The sequence below is a fragment of the Cetorhinus maximus genome, chromosome 5, assembly GCF_964194155.1.
Source record: "Cetorhinus maximus chromosome 5, sCetMax3.hap1.1, whole genome shotgun sequence".
NCBI lineage: Eukaryota > Metazoa > Chordata > Chondrichthyes > Lamniformes > Cetorhinidae > Cetorhinus > Cetorhinus maximus.
The window spans coordinates 124,833,995-124,850,149 of NC_135883.1; the positions used below are offsets into that span (position 1 = coordinate 124,833,995).

Here is a 16,155-nt window from a genome sequence, read left to right on the forward strand (position 1 = left end):
ACAGCAAAAGGAACTTGAAGAGACCCTGCTTAGAGACAGAGTTTGAGCCAAAGTGAGCAACCTCCAAAAGGAAAGAGAACACCTGCCGAAAGATCTTCACACACTGCCAGATTCCCCCCGGTCTAAGTATGTACCACTGGAAAAGTATGAAGAGAAACAGAAAGAGTTCAGCATTTCTCTGAGTAAAATGAAGGATGAGTTGGCGGAGAAGACACAACAATGCTTAATTTTCCAGGAGGCAGTAAACAAATACAAAAAAAATTTGGAAGAGCTGAAGAATCAGCTGCATGAAGCTGAAGAGGCTTTGGAGGCAAAAGTTGCAGAATTTCCCAAGAGGCAGACAGATGATATATGTCTGGGAAGCTCAACCACTGAGTTCGCTCAAGTCATGCTAACAGCTGAGAGTAGTCTGGCTAATATTGAAGTCGGAAAGAAGGTCGAGGTTAAAGTCAGTGTTAAAAAGAAGGCGGCCTATCGAAAGAAGACACAGAAACGCAAGTAAGTATCTGATCTTGGCAGCATGCGGGTATACTCTAGGACACAGGCCTGGCAGTCAAATTGCAAACGTTGATACGCTGAGTTGTTTGCCTTTACATGAAAATGTTGAGCGAGTTCTTGTGGAAGAACTTGTTTTGTTGTTAAATTTTTTAGATTCCTCACCGGTATGTGCTAGACAAATCAGAGACTGGTTAATCCGAGACCCAGACTTACCCAAAGTAGAGAAACAAGTACTTTATGGTTGGTCACAAGAGCCCGTATCAGACAAAATGAAACCATATTTTTACAGAAGGTGTGAAATAACCAGCCAGGATGGTATCTTACTGTGTGGAGTAAGAGTGATAGTTCCTCCAAAGGGAAGAAAGTCATTGTTAATTGAACTACATAGTGCACATCCAGGAATTTCCTGAATGAAGACCATCTATGGTGACCTGGCATGGATGGAGAAATAGAGAGCTTAGTGAAGAATTGTGTGCAGTGTCAGCAATTACAAAAGTTAACTTCAACAGCTCTGTTACACCCTTGGGAGTGGCCAGGAAGACCATGGGTATGATTACATATTCACCATGTGGGACCTTTCTTGGGAACAATGTTTCTGCTCATTGTAGGTGCTCACTCAAAATGGATGGACATATGTGATGTGAAGTCACCAACATCTTCTGCTACAATACAGAAGCTACATCAAAGTTTTGCCATTCATGGACTACCAGAAGTAGTCGTTTCTGATAACGGCACAGCATTTACGAGTGCTGAGTTTCAACAGTTTATCAGCCTCAATGGTATCACTCATGAAAACTTCGCCGTGCTACCCGTCTTCAAATGGACTGGCCAAAAGAACGGTTCAAGCTTTCAAGTCAGGCGTAAAAAAGTTAACTGGGGATTCCTTAGCAACCAAGCTAGCACACGTTCTTTTTCATTATAGGACCACCCCTCATACAGCAACAGGTGTCACACCTGTAGAATTATTGATGAAACTCTAGTAGGAAGAGTTGAGGAAACAGATTTGCAGGTGCCCGCCTAAGAACCTGATGTTCAGACAGCTCCAGAGAAGGAGGTTCCTAAGAAAACATCTGAAGTTGCAGAGCTGAGACGTTCTACACACTTAAGGAAACCCCCAGAAAGACTGAATTTGTAAATTACTTACCAGTGTGAATAATTTGCTATTTTGAGAAAATTGTAATTATAAATGTAAAATGTATGTTTTGAGTAAAGGGGGAGGGATGTGGTACCTATGGTTTTATCTAATGTGTAGCATACATTTAAGAAGGATGTTATAATGGAATATCACATGGTCTGTGTAACCAATAGAGGATTAGCATGGGCTCACTCTGTACTTAGTGGTAGTCAGCAGTCTGCAGTGAGCAGGAGAAGTATATAGATACAGTTTGGTTTGGAAGCACACATTAGTAGCTGCTGAGTATCATGTAAATAAACAGAATGTGTTTCACCCGAGAACTGTCTGCTGAACTATTCTATCTAATGTATCAATTCGGTCACCCCTCAACAAGCATGCAATTGGGACTCACAAGCCTTAACAGCCTCCAACAACTACAAACATTGCTGAAAATAGAGACATACTATCAAAGCTTTTCAACTTGCACTCATCAGGATAGTTCGCAAAATATTACCAATAGTAAAGGGAACAACAATTTATACTGCATGAGAAGAGAGTGCTGATTTGTTGGCAAGTGACTCTGACTGGTGAAGGCACTGTCACGGACAATGCAGCATGGAACAGCTAACTGCCCAGCTTTGTTCAAATTCAAACCAGCCAACCGACTGGCCAAGACATTGCCCTGGGGAATGACATAGCTGTAGCCCAAGTTTTTGTTTAGTTGAAAAAGACGCAACGCGTGCACATGCTTCTTCTGTCTGCAAAGGACAGGGCCCTGTGTTTAAATATAAGTGGCTTCCTGTATGTGTGAGTGGCATTGCGAGACTGCCTGACAATCTTAAAGTGGTTTTCAGTGTAATTCTTCTCACAATCAAGATTGTTTAGCAGATGTTGCCCAATTACAGAATCATTCCTGATAGTGAAGAGATGCAATAGTGAAGACGAGAAGCTCTGATAGCATAGGCAGGATAATGAGGTCGGCGAGCGGAGGGCGGAACTCCCGGTGTCATCCCGCGCCATTTCAATTTTCAGGTTGGTGGGGGCTCAGCTGAATCAGCTGTGCGCCCGCCGTCCTGTCAACGGCCTATTGAGGCCATTTAAAAAGTAATTAAACTAGTTAATGGACCTGCCCATCCAACCTTAAGGCTGGCGGGCAGGCCGGGAGCCCTGGCGGGCTTCAGAAAAAGCATGAAACCTCATCCACAGGCGGGATGAGGTTTCATGTAGGTTTTTAAAAATTTAATAAAAGTACTAAAAAGTAATGGACATGTCCCAATTCATGTGACAGTGTCACATAAGGGGACATGTCAGGGAAATTTTATTTTTGTCCATTGACCATTTTTAAATTTGACGTCGATCTCCCTGAGGCAGCACTTAGCCTCAGGGAAATGAGTGCACCCTTTTGCGCGCATGTGTGAAAGAGCGCACTCCTGGCTTAGGGAATCCCCACCCCCTGCCCACACAGGGAGCACATAGCGCCTCCTGGCAGACGTCATGCCTTAATTGGCCTGCCTACATAAAAGGGCGGCGCGCCCCCAATTGGAGGCACCGATTGGAGGCACACCCGCACGCTCCCACTCCTGAACTTCCCCCCCAACTGGGGGAAAATTCTTCCCCATGCCTATTTTTTCAGCAATGCTCAAGTGCGTAACTACCAAATGACTATCTAACTACAATCATCTTCTTTTGTGCTCGGTATGACTCCAACCAGTGGAGTTTCCCCCCAATTGCCATTGACTCCTGTTTTGCTAGGGCTTCTTGATGCCACACTCAGTCAAATGCTGCCTGAATGTCAAGTGCAGTCACTCTCACCTCATTTCTTGAGTTCAGCTCTTTTGTCCATGTTCGGACCAAGGCTGTAATGAGGTCAGGAGCTGAGAGGCCCTGGTGGAACCCAAACATAAGTGAGCAGATTATTGCTGTTTATGTATCACTTGATAGCACTGTTCACGATCCCTTCCATCACTTTGCTGATGCATGAAAGTAGACTGATGGGGTGATAATTGGCCGGGTTGGATTTGCTCTGCTTGTTGTGGACTGAAAATACCTGGGCAATTTTCCACATACCCGGGTAGATGCCAGTGTTGTAGTTGTACTGGAACAGCTTTTCTAGGGGCACGGCAAGTTCTGGAGCACAAGTCTTCAGTCCCACTGACGGAATGTTTTCAATGTCCATAGCATTTGCAATATCCAGTGTATTCAGCCATTTCTTGATGTCACATGGAGTAAATTGAATTGGCTGAAAACTGACATCTATGATGCTGGGGACCTCTGGAGGAAGCCGAGATGGATCATCCACTTGGCACTTCTGGCTGAAGATTGTTGCGAATGCTTCAGCCTTGTTTTTTGCACTGATGTGCTGGGCTCCTCCATCATTGGGGAATATTTGTGGAGCCTCCTCCTCCAATGAGTTGTTTAATTGTCCACCACCATTCACGGCTGGATGTGGCAGGACTGCAAAGCTTAGATCTGATCTGTTGGTTGTGGGATCGCTTAGCTCTGTCTATCACTTGCTGCTTATGCTGTTTGGCATGCAAGTAGTCCTGTGTTATAGCTTCATCAAGTTTACACCTCATTTTTAGGTATGCCTGGTGCCACTCCTGGCATATCCTCTTGCACTCTTCATTGAACCAGGGTTGATCCCCTGCCTTGATTGTAATGGCAGTGGGAGGGATATGCCAGCTGATGACCAACAGTGCCTCATGGATGCCCAGTCTTGAATTGCTATATCTGTTTGAAATCTATCCCAGTCAGTACGGTGGTAGTGCCACACAACATGATGGAGGGTATCCTCAACATGAAGACGGGACTTCATCTCTACAAGGATTGTGTGGTGGTCACTTCTACTAATACTGTCATGGACAGATGCACCTGTGACAGGTAGATTGGCAAGGGCAAGGTCAAGCAAGTTTTTCCCTCTTGTTGGATCTCTCACTATCTGCCCCCAATCCAGTCTATCAACTGTGTCCTTCAAGACTCGGCTAATATTGATCTGCAACACTTACATGAGGTGGAACTTAATACCCTCCCCTGTATTTGGTGGCTGGGAGCCATTTAATCAGGATGGAGGAAGGGGACCCTGCACATTCCTGTTTCTGTCCTAATTAAGTCCAGGACAGGAAAGCTTGTGGACGCCTTTCCCACCCTGCCACCAATTGAGGCCTTTATGTGGGCATTTAATGCCCGCTTAAAGGTTTCACCCCACCACAGCTGGTATTCACCCAGCAGCAGGCAGGGGACTCACCATGTGGACAGCCCAAAAAGCAAACCCTGGCAGGATTGCTTGCAGTCTTCCAGGGGTCTGTGGGGCCCCTCGTTCAAAGGCACTCTGCCTGGGCAAGGGACCCAGCATCGGAAAAAGTGACCCATTGAGAGCCAGCACCCTTCTCTTGTTGCTGACCCCCCTCCTCCCTATGATCCTCATCTTGCGACACCCATCATGCCATTATTCGCCTGTGGCCTGGGTCTCTTGGTGATCCTGGGCCTGGGGTGGATTCATTTCTGGCAGCAGTCTCTGCTCCCACTGGTGCTGCCAAGCAATGCACAGCTGCTGGCCTCTGGTTGGCTGGCAGCTGTCAAGGAGTGGGATTTCCATCCCTATGGTCCTTGATCCCTGGGGAAGTCCTGCCACTGTCCTAATAGGCACTTAATTCATCGTGCCTTCTCAAAATGAGCTGACACTAGGCTCTCACTAGCTCACAAGATCCCTGTCACCTCCATTAAATACCTTCCACTGTACACCCACCCGTACATAGTGTGCAAGAGACTGATGGCATCTTTCCCTGTTTCCAAAGGCACAAGTGGCTACAGCTTGAGGGACACATCAAGCATGGCTGACTAGGAATCTCTTCAACTCTTACCTCCTGTCATGGACATTTTGGAAGGATTAGCTGGCTGATTATCAACCTGTTTGGCTGTGTCATGTATGCTCCTTCCATGACAAGTCCTGGAGTGGGACTCAAACCCAGAGCTTATGGTTCAAAGGAAGAGCACTACTCACTGAGCCACAAGTCCTCCATTTACACTGTATAAACCAACTAAAATGAAGACAATAAGTCATTTGTTATTAACTAATGTAAGCCCTTCAACTCTTTGACCTGGCAGGAAATGATGAAAATTCATGGGATTTTGGCTTGAACTCTCAGCTTCTTGGCATTACGCCCCAATGTGGAAGAGACAGTAGTAGCCATCATTGCTATGCTGAAGCAGAGAAATTCCCCTCACCTGTCTGTAATGTAAGCATTGCTTTCTTTACTAGTTCAACTTTAAAGCATATTCCATTTCCTTAGATTCTCAGTATGTAGACATATAGACGGGTGGGGAGTATGGAACTGAAGGAACGGGATTCCATCTGGGCTCCTGCCTGTCCTGACCTTGCAGCAATTCTACGTTGGGGCGGGCAAGGCTTCAGCTGCCCTTGTCCCAATTGAAACCCTTAACTGGCCACTTAAGGCCGTTTCCATCCCAGCCTCAATTTTTAGGCTGGGGGGTGATTTACCTGGCATGGTAGAAGCCCGAAAAAGAATGGGCTTAGATCTTGGGTGGGTGGGAGCACCTCCATCAGGAAGCCCCTTCTGACAGCAGGCCCCCCAACCCAGTTAAGGTCCAGTGGCCCCTGGACCTCCCTCCCCCTCCCCCTCCCCCCTGTCCTCTCCCCCGACACCCCGATTCCCCCCTTTGCACCCCGCCGCCCGCAGGCCTTCCTTACTCTCCCTGCCCTGGGACCCCTTAAACTTACCTTGTCCCCTGGATCCAGTACTTAGGCTCAGGCATCTTCATGCACTTCCTCTTCAGTCCACTGCAGCTCCTGTCACTGCAGGAGCTGGAGAGCTGCCGGCCAATCTGATTGGCTGGCAGCTCTTGTAAGGTGGAACTTTCTCTCGAGTGAGGGGTTGAAGTCCTGCCTGCAGCCAACTGACGCTCATTTGAGCGTGAAATGATTGCGGGTCATTTGGTCCCTGTTGACTCTTCGGATACCGGGAAGGGAGACTCTGCCATCTGAAAAATTCAGGCCATTGTTTATCACTTTGTTTCTGGCACAGTTGGATAATGCAAGTCCTCCGGAATGTAGGCCAACCTTCTTTAAATTAACTTTTTGACCTGTCCATTAGTGTGTGAGAATTCAGGAATTTTCCAGCCTTTGGACCTACACCATAGACATCATGCAAGCACGTCAGAGCTTTAAAAGATACAGTATGTGATAAAGTCAAATCCTGTCACATCAGTTTCCAAGAAATGTTATACTTGGCTTCTATAAAGGGCAAAGAAAATATGCAGTACACTTAATCACTTAATAGTTCTGCCTAAACAAATACAATGGAAATTTTGAATAAAAGCACATTTCATTCAAATTTGATAAGTCTGAAAATATGAAACTAGTGCCAGTAATTAACATTGGGGCTCTCCCAATTTCTGCCCATAACCTGATGGGAATAAACTCTGAAGGATGGTGTAAACAGCCATTTAAACATTTCTCTGAGATTTCCATTGTCCTCCTGCTACAGGTACAGCAAGAAATTGGGTAAACCCTGTGGAAATTCTACCCCTAGAAATTTGGGGTACAAGATGATTAAGAATTTGCGTTTCCCCCAGATCAAACTAATAAGCAATTCATGTAAGTGAAGCTGCTGATATCATGTGTACTGTCTTTCCCTCTGGGGACTTTCCCCTTTATTTACACATGGAGAACTCAGGCACAGGTTGGCAAGTGTCAAGGCTTTAGTGACACCCAAGTAGGTAGATACTTCTAGAGTTTAATAAGGAAAAATACACACAAAACAATGGTAAGCTTCTCATCGACAGTCCAGTTCGGTCCTCACTTATCAGGGCATGGACTTGCATGTTTGTTTAGAACCAAATGGATTGAGTGACGATCTACCCTTCTAGATCCCATCAATGCGCCCAACTGCTTGGTCAATCATCATCGGTGCCCTGGATGCTTTGCACTTAGTTGGATCAGGTGATGGATTATCAGGACCACAGGGGCATTTTCTTTGTTCCAATCCCGCATTGTCATATGTGCTAAAATTTTGGAGATACTGTATATAAGTCATTTCAGCCATGACGGAGTAAGTATAATACGCTTGGCAGTAAAATGATAACATTGGGTCAATTGTTTCCAAAGCTCTCCAATGGGATTTTTCTCAGGTTTCATTGAAGAACATACTATTCATGGACATTTGCTCAGATCTGCTTAACAATGAGAAATAACAAAATCTAGACATTAACAACATACATCTAAATAAGATACAGAGACACAGGTAGTCAGCCAGGTTTTTAAACAGAAAGCTGCAACACTATTGTAAGACTAAGAACTTTAACATCCAAGAGGATAGGTAATTCATTGATGTGGGGAAGTGTATGTAGGATTATTGGTTATTATTAGAATTTTTTTATTATTACAGGAAGACAAATTGTACTGATTGAATTAAGTTAGCCTGATCAAAACTGTTGCTCAGTTTGTTAACTCGCTGCAGATAATTTTTTGACCATTAATTCAAATGGTTGGATAACCATATGTAGCCTGGATTTCCAGTTTGTGCTCATTGGCTCCCAGCAATTGTGTAAAGCCCCAAAATTACTCCTATCATCTCTAGGAATTTTCCATTTACTCTTAAATAAATACAAACTAGCTACCAGGAGACATCAGTGACTATCCAGGCTTGATTCCCCTTCTTGTCTAATCTCTTGCTAGGAGAAGCACAACTCTCCACTTCTGCATTCGACATGGCTCAGAACAGGAAGTGGGACTTGAACCTGCATCAGTCCTCGTTCTGTCCTGACTCAAGAATAAAAACGAATCTGAAACACTTGAAATTGTGAGGAAATTTCAGAGCACTGGCTGGTCACCACTTTTATCAGAGTTATATTTATCCGAAGCTCTGAAGAAGAGTCACATGGACTCGAAACGTTAACTCTGTCTTTCTCTCCACAGATGCTGTCAGGCCTGCTGAGTTTTTCCAGCATCTTTTGTTTTTGTTTCAGATTTCCAGCAGTCACAGTATTTTGCCTTTATATTTATCTGAGGTTGCCAGCATAATTTTCTTATGCAAAATAGAACAATCTTTCTCTCAAAGTCACCTAAAATAGTTGACTTGTTTGGGTGGTTCACTGAATAGATCAGTGAAAAGATGATACCCGTGCAAAAGAGGAACAATAAAACTTACACAGCTAAATTATCTTTATCATCATAAATTTCTTCTCCTTTTCTTTCCGAAATGGCATGAGTAGTTGGTTGTCTAACCCAAGAATGCTCAGATAATGACAAGATTACTTTTATTGGAGGGTTCGTTGTTCTAGCAATTTCCTGACAGTAATTTATTTTGGACAGAGATAGGGGCTGGTGTTGCTGAATTAATAGTTAGTTTAGTAATGGCTGTTTAGCTTGCATTTCTGTTGAAAAGAAATGATAAATGACAGTTGAAAAGAAACCAAACTAAGGTTTAATTAAGTTACAGAATTAGAATGATGTTTTAAATGTGACTGCTTCTGTGTTAGGAAAATGAAAATCTAGGTTTACACAGAATGACCTTATATAGACCCCTTCATCATTGTGGCTGTGAAGGAAATGTTCAGAACCTTTTGCTGAACCCATGGTAATAAACATAAGTGTTAAATTTATTTTAAATTAAGTTAATGGGATGGAGGGTGTGGTCTCCAACTCCAGAACCACCAACTTATCAGGAAGCACTTCTTCACGCAAGGAGTGATCAACACTTGGGATGAGATTCTGGATGGAGTGATGGAGACAAAAACTGTGGATTCGCTAATATGATAATTAGATGTAGAAATGTGGGGATTGTAGGGATTTTCTGGATGGATGACCTGCCTGGATGATCTCTAAAGGGATCAGATCCTAGAATTGCTGCCAACAATTATATTAGTGCTGATTTTTCCATTCTAAATGTCAAGGTATTGACTCACAGTAGGGTGCAGATAGAAAACACCTGCTCCCACAAGCACTGGCGGTATCTTGTCCAAATGGCCAATTTGCTTATCAGAGCAAACTCTTCCTCTGCATACGCATCATAGCCAAGGCTTATCTCCTTTTACCCATTAACCATGCATGCACAACTTCCAACAAGAACCCCTGGATAGTGAGCATGAGCAGGGCCATGCTTCAATTTTCCCTAGACCACAGGTGCTAAGATTAATTTTAATATCCCAGCAAAGATCAGCTAAGTCAGAGACTCAAACAGCTGACATTTTAGTGTGTACGGTTTATGCTCCATCAGGCCTTGACTTGCAAGGCTGTTGGAGAAGGTATGAGTGGTGCAGATGGAATAGAAAATTGATTTTAGTGTCTGTTTTGCAGAGAGGGAAGGGAAGAAAGGGGAGGGAAAGTGAAGGGGAGATTGGTTTTAGAGAATTAGCATCATCTCTTTTCAGCTTTAAGACTTTGTCTTGTATTCATACCAGGTGGAAAGAAAGAAAGAAAATGTCATGGGCTATGGTGTTCAACTCTCAATGCTTTGGATTTTTTATTAGATATGCTTTGGAATGAAAACTGATCCACAGGGCTGGGTTTTCATGGAGTTGGGAGACACAATGTGAGAGGTGAGGTGGGGGGGGTGGGGGCACGGGGGTGGGTATAAATGGCGATCCTCTTGGCTGAAGCCTAGACATTCACTAGAGTACTGAAATACCTGAGACCCAGGAAAAACATTGCTTGATTGACATCTCTTGACCTCTGATCTCTTCTGCCAATTACATAATGTTTATTTACACAGGATAAAGAGGTTTCAAGTGTTTGTACTTTCGGCTACACTTTAAAGGATCTGGATGACTGACACTTTTATTGGTCTTCAGTAAAAAGGAAGTTTTTTTAAAATAAAATTATGAATGAATGAAAGTTTTTTAAAGGCTTTTTTTACACATCCTGTTGTCACTGTAGGCTTCATTGATTCTATACAGTGTCTAGTGGGTGAATGGGCAGGTAAATACCATTGTTTGGCATGCGGGCATGAGGGGCCTTAGGGGTGGGTGGGGAAACATACCTTGGCGTGGGGGAGGCATAAGGTTGCGTGGATGGGGCATGGAAGTGTGTGAATTGTGAGGGAGTGTGAGGGCTAGAGGGTCTTACTTTTTTTCATTATAACTGGGACAAAGTCCCACACACCAAGACTGGCTTTTTAAACAGCTCCCCTCAGCACCCAAATTCTTCCACAGATTGGCTGGTCAGACTCCAGCCGCCATCTACTCCCCCAGAGTGAAAATCCTGTCTTCTTAGCACTTTCTCCTGAGGCAGGTAGGCCAAGTCAGAAATTCTTGAGGGTTCACAGGAAACACCTTCACCCAAAGAGCAGTAAGAATGTCAAACATGCTACCAGAGGAAGTGATTGAATCAAATAATATAGATACATTTAGGGGGAGGCTAGATAATCATATGAGGGAGAAGGGGAGAAATGAGGAAAGATAGGAGGAGGCTCAAGTGGAGCATAAATGCCAGCCTGGATTGATTGGGCTGAATGGCCTGTTTCTGTGCTACATATCCAATGTAATTTTCAACTGGGTATGCATGTGAGAGTGAAGGAGAGGGAAATCTTAACATGATAGGAACATTCACCAGCCCGCTCCAAAAGCAATTGTCCTGTGCTTGCAGATGTACCATATTAGCTCCCAACAGGTAGGAAAACATATGTGCTGTCCCTGGCAGGAGTCCTTCAGTGGTACCAGTAGCAATCGCCAATGTATCTTGGGATGTTTTACTACGTTAAAAATCTCCTTTAAATCTCTGTTGTTACCTCTGCAACGGAAGGTGGGTGGACATAATGTTTTTTCCCCTGTTTGTTAGTCTTTTTGTCTTTGAACAATATTAACGGCGCAATTGTCTCCGATTTTTCGTGGTCCGTCCAAACTTATGGTTGGCGGATAAGCGAATTGGCCAGGCGGCCTTTGCATTTTTCATCAAACCTCATCCAAGGGCAGGATAAAATTTCCGTTATAAAATAAAAATAAGTATCTGTGGACGGCATTTTTATCAGCTATATTTTCAGGTGATTGATTAGGATGCATGGACATTTTTTTCAGCCTTTTAAATTTTAATTTTAGCCTTCTCAGGTCTGCAGATCCCTGAGGCAGCTGTCTGCCTTCAGGGAGCTTTCTCACAGCGCTCACCCGCATCCGCGGGAAAGCCATTGCCCCCGCCACGGAACCACCTTGGCAACCCTAAGCTTTCCGGTGTGCGTTTCACCTTCTCGATTGGCCAGCCAGCGTGAAATCGCAGTTGCAGTTGGGGGCCCGTTTCCCAACCCCTCTTGGGCCCACCTAAGGTAAAATTCAGACCTATGTCTCATAAATGAGCCCTAGCAAAACTGGAGCCAATGGGAATCGGTGGGGGGGTGGAAACTCTCCGCTGGTTGGAGTCATAGCTAGCACAAAGGAAGATAGTTGTGGTTGTTGGAGGTCAGTCATCTCAGCTCCAGGACATCACTGCAGGGGTTACACAAGGTAGTGTCCTGGGCCCAACCATCTTCAGCTGCTTCATCAATGACCTTCCTTCCATCATAAGGTCAGAAGTGGGGATGTTCGCTGATGATTTCACAATGTTCAATGCCATTCATGACTCCTCAGGTGCTGAAGCAGTCCATGTCCAAATGCAGCAAGACCTGGACAATATCCAGGCTTGGGTTGAAAGTGGCAAGTAACATTCACATCACTCAAGGCAATGACCATCTTCAACAAGAGAGAATCCAACCATCGCCCCTTGTTGTTCAATGGCAATACCAACATTGAATCCCCCACTATCAACACCTGGGTGTTGACCAGAAACTGAGCTGGACCAGCCATATAAATACTGTGGCTACAAGAGTGGGTCAGAGGCTAGGAATCCTGTGACGAGTAACTCACCTCCTGACTCCCCAAAGCCTGTCCACCATCTTCAAGTCAGGAGTGTGATGGAATACTCCCCACTTGCCTGGATGAGTGCAGCTCCCACAACACTGAAGAAGCTTGACACTGTCCAGGGCAAAGCAGCCCACTCGATTGGCACCACATCCACTAACATTCACTTCCTCCACCACCGACGCACAGTAGCAGCAATGCGTACCCTCTACTAGGTGCACTGCAGGAATTCACCAAGGCTCCTTCGACAGCACCTTCCAAATCCACTACCACTACCATCTAAAAGGACAAGAGCAGCAGATAGATGGGAACACCACCACCTGGAAGTTCCCCTTCAAGCCACTAACCATCCTGACTTGGAAATATATCGCAGTTCCTTCACTGTTGCTGGGTTAAAATCCTGGAACTCCCTCCCTAACAGCACTGTGGGTGTACCTACACCATATGGACTGCAGCGGTTTAAGAAGGCAGCTCACCACCACCTTCTCAAGGGCAACTAGGGATAGGAAATAAATGCTGGCCCAGCCAGCGAAGCCCACATCCCGTGAATGAATAATAAAAAGTACTGCCTATACCTAATTGGCCTCATGTTTCCTCAGTGAATGTAAGCTGTTAATAGAAGGATTTATTTTTTTCAGCTTTGTAGTTATAGAGCATCACCAGACAGGGAAAGCCTCAAGGAAGAGCAGTGTAATTGTAATAACACTGAGTTCATACAGCATGGCGGAGGTATGCGCTCCACTGAGTGCCCTCTTCAATTGTTACTGTTGTGTTCCATAACAAACTTACTGCTTGTTTACAAATTGGTATGCTTGAGTTAAGGGATCACTTGACTTTACTGTAAGATGGTAGACTTTATAAGCAAAACTTTGGCAACTCATGACATATCCGTCAACTTCCCTCCAGTGGGTGAAGGTCTTTTTATTCTTGAACTTCTGTGACCAGTTTAATTTCTTCTCCCAAATGCTGTCAGCATCCAACCACAGTGTTTAGAATCGTCTCTTTAAGCAAGCATGTTATATACAAACCCAGGGTGATCGCTGGCCTTACTGTAAGCCGACATAAGTTTGTGGTACTTAAAATGAGGATATGCCAAACTTACGTTTAAGTTTCATTTTATCTCAGTTGTTCCAGAATTCTGTAATATCTTAGCCACAATTATAAGACGACAGTTGCAGTCATGTAGCAAAGGCTTACAAGTGTCAATGACTTCACTCTAAATAACTCTTCTTAACTTTTCATTCCAATGAATCACAATGTTGAATCATATCTGGCAGCCAAATTTAGAATAGTCCTTTATTCCTCCTTTGTGAGGGAACTGTTCGCAGCAGATCTTTACTCTGGAACTGAGCTGATTTGCCAAACTGCTGAATAAGTCTGAATTTGAGTAGGGCGAGATTCTGTAAAGGATTAGCACATTTTATCTTGAATCCAGCCCTGAGCTGTAAGGATACAGTGGAGGTGCCATTTGCAGGAGGAGCTTCTCATACAGGGCTGCATCCTATCATGTTCTACCGTTAACATTCTGCTGGGTGATGGAATTACCCAAGTCTTTCCCTCTCTACTGACTGAGTCAGTGTGAGCTTGAGGCGTGCTTTACCAGTTTCCATTGTGTGTGGCACAGATTGTCCATGATCTAAAGCAAATTGATGCTTAAATGGCATACTTTTAAAATATCTTCAGAACGTGGGCTCATTCCTAATTGGAATCTCGAGAATCTGGTACTGGGCTTTCTTCTTGACCGCTGCAGTCCGTGTAGTGTGGGTACTTGTACAATGCTTTTGGCAGAACAGACTCAATGGGCCATATGGCCTACTCCTGTTCCTATTTTTTGTGTTCTCGTGAATTCTAGAAATTTGACCCAGTGATGTTAAAGGACTGACAATATATGCCCAAGCCAGGAGGGTGTATGACTTTGGGAGGGAACTTGGAGGAGGTGGTGTTAGGGACATAGGAATATAGGAGCAGGAGTAGGCCATGTGGGCAGTTAAGCCTGCTCCGCCATTCAAATAGATCATGGCTGATCGTCTACCTCAACACTACTTTCCCACGTTATCCCCATATCCCTTGATGTCATTCGTATCCAGAAATCTATCAATTTCTGTCTTGAACATGCTCAATGATTGAGCTTCCACAGCTCACTGGGTAGAGAATTCCAAAGAGTCACCACCCTCAGGCACTTGATGCTCTTGTCCTTCTAGGTATTAGAGGTCGTGAGCTTGGGAGGTGCTGCCAAAGAAGCCTTGGTGACTTGCTGCAGTGAATATTGTAGATAATACATGCTGCAACAATGGTCCTCCGATGGTGGAAGGATTGAAAGTTTAAACTTGTGGGTGGGTTGCCAATCAAGTAGACTGCTTTGCCCTGAATTGTGCTGAGATCCTGGACTGTTGTAACAGCTGCATCATCTAGACAAGGGGAAAGCACTCCGTCAAAATTCCAACCAGTGAGTTTTAAGAGGATCTAGAGAGTCAGGCCTTTAGCCACACAATGTAAAATACCCAGCCTCAGACATGCTCCGGTAGGCACGGTATTTATGTGAGTTGAGTTTCTGCTCAATGGGGAGCTCAGGGGACTCATTATATGAGGAATTGCCAATGGAAATGTAGACTGAGCAATCATCAGCAAACAGCCCCACTTCTGCCCTTATATGCAGGACACATTATTGATGAGGCAGCTAAAGATAGTAGGCCTAGGGCATTGCTCTGAAGGACTGCTGCAGTGATATCCTGGAGCTCAGATAATTGATCTCCAATAATCACAACTTCCTTTGTGCCAGGTATGACTTCAACCTGGGGAGACTTTCCCTACCCCCATCCCCATTAACTTAAGTTTTACTAAATTCTAAAGCTCCTTGGTGGCCCACTCATTTTGATAACAAGGGCTATCACTCTCACCCCTGCAATTCAGTTCTTGTGGCTATGTTTAAAAGAGAAGAAAAATAGACAGAAATGCATTTATATTATGCCTTCCACAACCTCAGGATGCCTCAAAGCATTTCACAGCCAACATGTAAAAAAATACATTTTTGAAGTGTAGTCACTGTTGTAATGCAGAAATGATGTCATTTTTAAAATAATCTTTAGAATGACCGACCTAAATGGAGTTGGTGTATTTGGTAACTGCTTTGGTGCCTTCGCAGGTGGTGTGTTTGACCAGTTCCCATGGCAGCATGAGGCGGACATTGCTCTGGATCTCCCTGGTCGAGATGATGTGGCCCTTGTTGTAGTGAATGAGGTGCGAGGCCTCAGAGGCTATGCACACAAAAATGTCAACAACGAAGGAATTCATAACTCTCATGGCCTTGGACAAGATCCTGGTGGAAGGGTGGTCCTGGGTCAGCACCCTGTACACGTAAGTGGAGTAGCTCTGTTTGCGAGGCTTCCCCTGCTTCTTGGGCGGATTCTTGGTGACTTTAGTTAGCGACTGTTTCAACACCTTGCGGGACGCACCGCCTTTAGCCGCAGCCGCCACCTCAGGCATTCAACTCGACTTGGACCACCTCAAATCAGTTGTAATGGACAAAAGCTGTAAGGAGATCTGGAGCCAAATGGTCCTTACAGAGCATTGCTAGACCGATTTTTGGTGAATAGCACTGTTGATGACTTGCTTCAACATTGTTCTGGTGATTGAGAGGAGGTTGATGGAGTGGCAATTGGTCGAGTAACTGGAGATGGTGGGGTCTCACGTGGAGGCTGAGA

The 16,155-nt window shown here is 44.6% G+C and overlaps 1 protein-coding gene across 1 annotated transcript; it reads right to left on the reverse strand.

Moving 5' to 3' along the window:
• Positions 1-15,550: 15,550 nt before the first annotated feature.
• Positions 15,551-15,937, reverse strand: LOC144681133 (histone H2B type 1-L-like). The gene has a single exon (XM_078542862.1). The coding sequence runs from the start codon at positions 15,935-15,937 to the stop codon at positions 15,551-15,553; it is 387 nt and encodes a 128-aa protein (XP_078398988.1).
• Positions 15,938-16,155: the final 218 nt, after the last annotated feature.

Coding starts and splice junctions, on each gene's coding strand:
- LOC144681133 (XM_078542862.1), bottom strand. CDS start 15,937: ATGCCTGAGGTGGCGGCTGCGGCTAAAGGCGGTGCGTCCCGCAAGGTG.